The 2,836-nt window shown below is 36.1% G+C and overlaps 1 protein-coding gene across 1 annotated transcript; it reads left to right on the top strand.

Moving 5' to 3' along the window:
* Positions 1–410: 410 nt before the first annotated feature.
* Positions 411–779, top strand: LOC107458216 (uncharacterized). The gene has a single exon (XM_016076415.1). The coding sequence runs from the start codon at positions 411–413 to the stop codon at positions 777–779; it is 369 nt and encodes a 122-aa protein (XP_015931901.1).
* The last annotated feature ends 2,057 nt before the right edge of the window (positions 780–2,836 follow it).

Here is a 2,836-nt window from a genome sequence, read left to right on the forward strand (position 1 = left end):
TGTAATTTTCTTTTCTCTACTATATCTCAGTTTCTGAAATTTAGGAGACAAAAAGAAAGTGTCTCGTATTTCGATACGAGACAAAAACTAAAATATCTTCAAGGTCTCTTGGTTAAGCTAAGTTAAAAGTTATCAAGAAAAGGAGGCTAAGATTCAACCTCCTTCTTTCTCTTAGCTACTGATAATCATCAATTGGTATCCGAGCTTGGTCTCAAAGAGATCAAACTTTGCAGCTTCGAGGAAAGATCCTAATGGCGAGAAACAATGGTTCCAACGTGGTGGCCTATATTCTAATAGAAGGGCAATCCAACAACAAACCTCCATTTTTCAATGAAAATAACTACATCTATTGGAAGGAAAGAATGAAGATCTTTGTTTAATCGGTGGACTACAACATATGGAAGATCATCATGAATGGTCCCCAAGTCCCTACCAAAACAGGAGCAGATGGTGTAGTTGTTCTCAAGTCTGAAGCTGAATGGAATGATGAAGACAAGAAGAAAATAGAGCTTAATGCTAAAGCTGTCAACATGCTTAACTGTGCTATCAGTTTCGAGGAATACCGAAAGGTATCAAGGTGTAAAATAGCAAAGGAGATCTGGGATAAGCTCCAAGTCATACACGAAGGCACTATCCAAGTAAAGCAGACCAGAATAGACATGATGTGTAAAGAGTACGAGATGTTTTCTATGAAGAAAGAAAAATCTATTGACAAAATGTTCGAAAGATTCACCGTCATCATCAACGGTTTAGATGCTATGAGAATTACTCATCTTTAACCTATGTTAGTAAGAAAATTTCCAAGAAGTCTCTAAAAAGAGTGGAAGCTAAGGCCATAGTCATAGCCAAAAGTAGCGGCATTAGTCAAATGACTTATGATGAATTGAGAGGAAAATTACCTGCTTTTGAAACTACTTACTTGAAAAATGACACACACAAAAAAGGAATTGCTCTCAAATCATTCGCTGAGTCTCTGGATGATAAATCCAATGATCATTTATCTGATGATGAGTTTTTTTTTTTTTTTGCTAAGAAATTTAGAAAAATGATGAAGGTGAAAGGAAGAAGCAAGGGGGCAGTTCAAGAAGACCAAAGAAGGACTTAAGCAAAATAACTAAAGAAAGAAGATAAGACCAGAAAAGACAAAAAGAAGGGGCTTATGGCCTCTTGGGAAGATCTGGAGAATGATTCAGATGAAAATGAGGATCCAGAAAATAACTCTCAAACCTGCCTCATGGCCAACCATAGCCAACCTGATGAGGTAATTTTTGTATGTTAAACATTCCAATAAAGACCTTTATCTCATGATTGATCATCTCACTGAAAAAGTAAGATGTTTCTTAAATGAAAATAATGATCTTGAAACTCAAAATGACATCTTAAAAGTTGAAAATACTTTTCTCAAAGATAAATTAACGGAAGTCGAAACCGTCTATTGATCTTGTTGAAGAAAACAAGCGGCTTAAGGCTGAAATTAAAGGTTGTGAGAAACAACATTTAGTGATTGCATATTTAAACTATTTTGAAGAAAATGATAGGTTGCACAAAGAGGTCAAACATTTAAAACAAGATCTGGCCAAATTTACTCAAAGTTCTGAAAATTTAAATAAACTATTGGCTAGTCAAAAACCTCTTTATGATAAGGCTGGATTAAGTTTTCATGAGAAATCTGAAATTATTTTTGAACGATCACCATTTGCAAACATGGCTTCTACCTCAGATGACATAAGATTTCAAAATCCAACTAATCTAAAAAAATAGCAACAAAAAAGATTTTATCATTTATTCAATCGAGATGGACATTTTCCCATTCAATGCTTTATAACTGAAAAATTGATTGGTGATATGGTCTACAAAATAGTTGGCAATTTTAATGATCTTGGCCAAAGGAGATGGTTTAACATTAAAGGATCCAAAAAGATTTGGATACCTAAGGTTACTTGAGAATTTTTCTTGCAGTTGTGCCTAGCATCTAATAGGAAGGACAACATGTGGTACTTAGACAGCGGATGCTCTTGGCATATGACCAGAAAGTCAACGTTCTTCATCAAGTTAGACAAGTATGATGGAGGCTTCGTGACTTTCGGTGATAATGGTAAAGGAAAAATAGTGGCCATAGGTAAAGTAGGTAAAAATTTATTTTCCTTTATAAATGATGTTTTTCTTGTTAACGGATTGAAACACAACTTACTAAGCATTAGTCAATTATGCGACCTAGAATACTTGGTCATTTTTAAAAAATTGGTATGCTTCATCATTTATGAAAAATCCGGTGAGACGTTGTTTGTAGCAAAGAGGTGTAATAATGTGTATAGACTCACTCTAGAACAACTTATGCTGCATTTGTTTGATGGACACAGACACTAATACATAGACACGGTCGTACATGTCTGGTGCACGAAATTGCAATCACAATTTTGCAATTCCGCACAACTAACCAGCAAGTGCACTGGGTCGTCCAAGTAATACCTTACGTGAGTAAGGGTCGATCCCACGGAGATTGTCAGGTTGAAGCAAGCTATGGTTATCTTGTAACTCTTAGTCAGGATATCAATAATTATCAAGGTTGATTGTAAAAAGCAAAAGAACATGAAATAAGTACTTGTTTTGCAGTAATGGGGAACAGGTTGAGGTTTTGGAGATGCTCTGTCTTCTGAATCTCTGCTTTCCTACTGTCTTCTTCTTCAAGCACGCAAGGCTCCTTCCATGGCAAGCTGTATGTAGGGTTTCACCGTTGTCAATGGCTACCTCCCATCCTCTCAGTGAAAATGTTCAACGCGCTCTGTCACAGCACGGCTAATCATCTGTCGGTTCTCAATCGGGTTGGAATAGAATC

Source organism: Arachis duranensis, chromosome 7 (assembly GCF_000817695.3).
Source record: "Arachis duranensis cultivar V14167 chromosome 7, aradu.V14167.gnm2.J7QH, whole genome shotgun sequence".
In the NCBI taxonomy this organism is placed as follows: Eukaryota; Viridiplantae; Streptophyta; class Magnoliopsida; order Fabales; family Fabaceae; genus Arachis; species Arachis duranensis.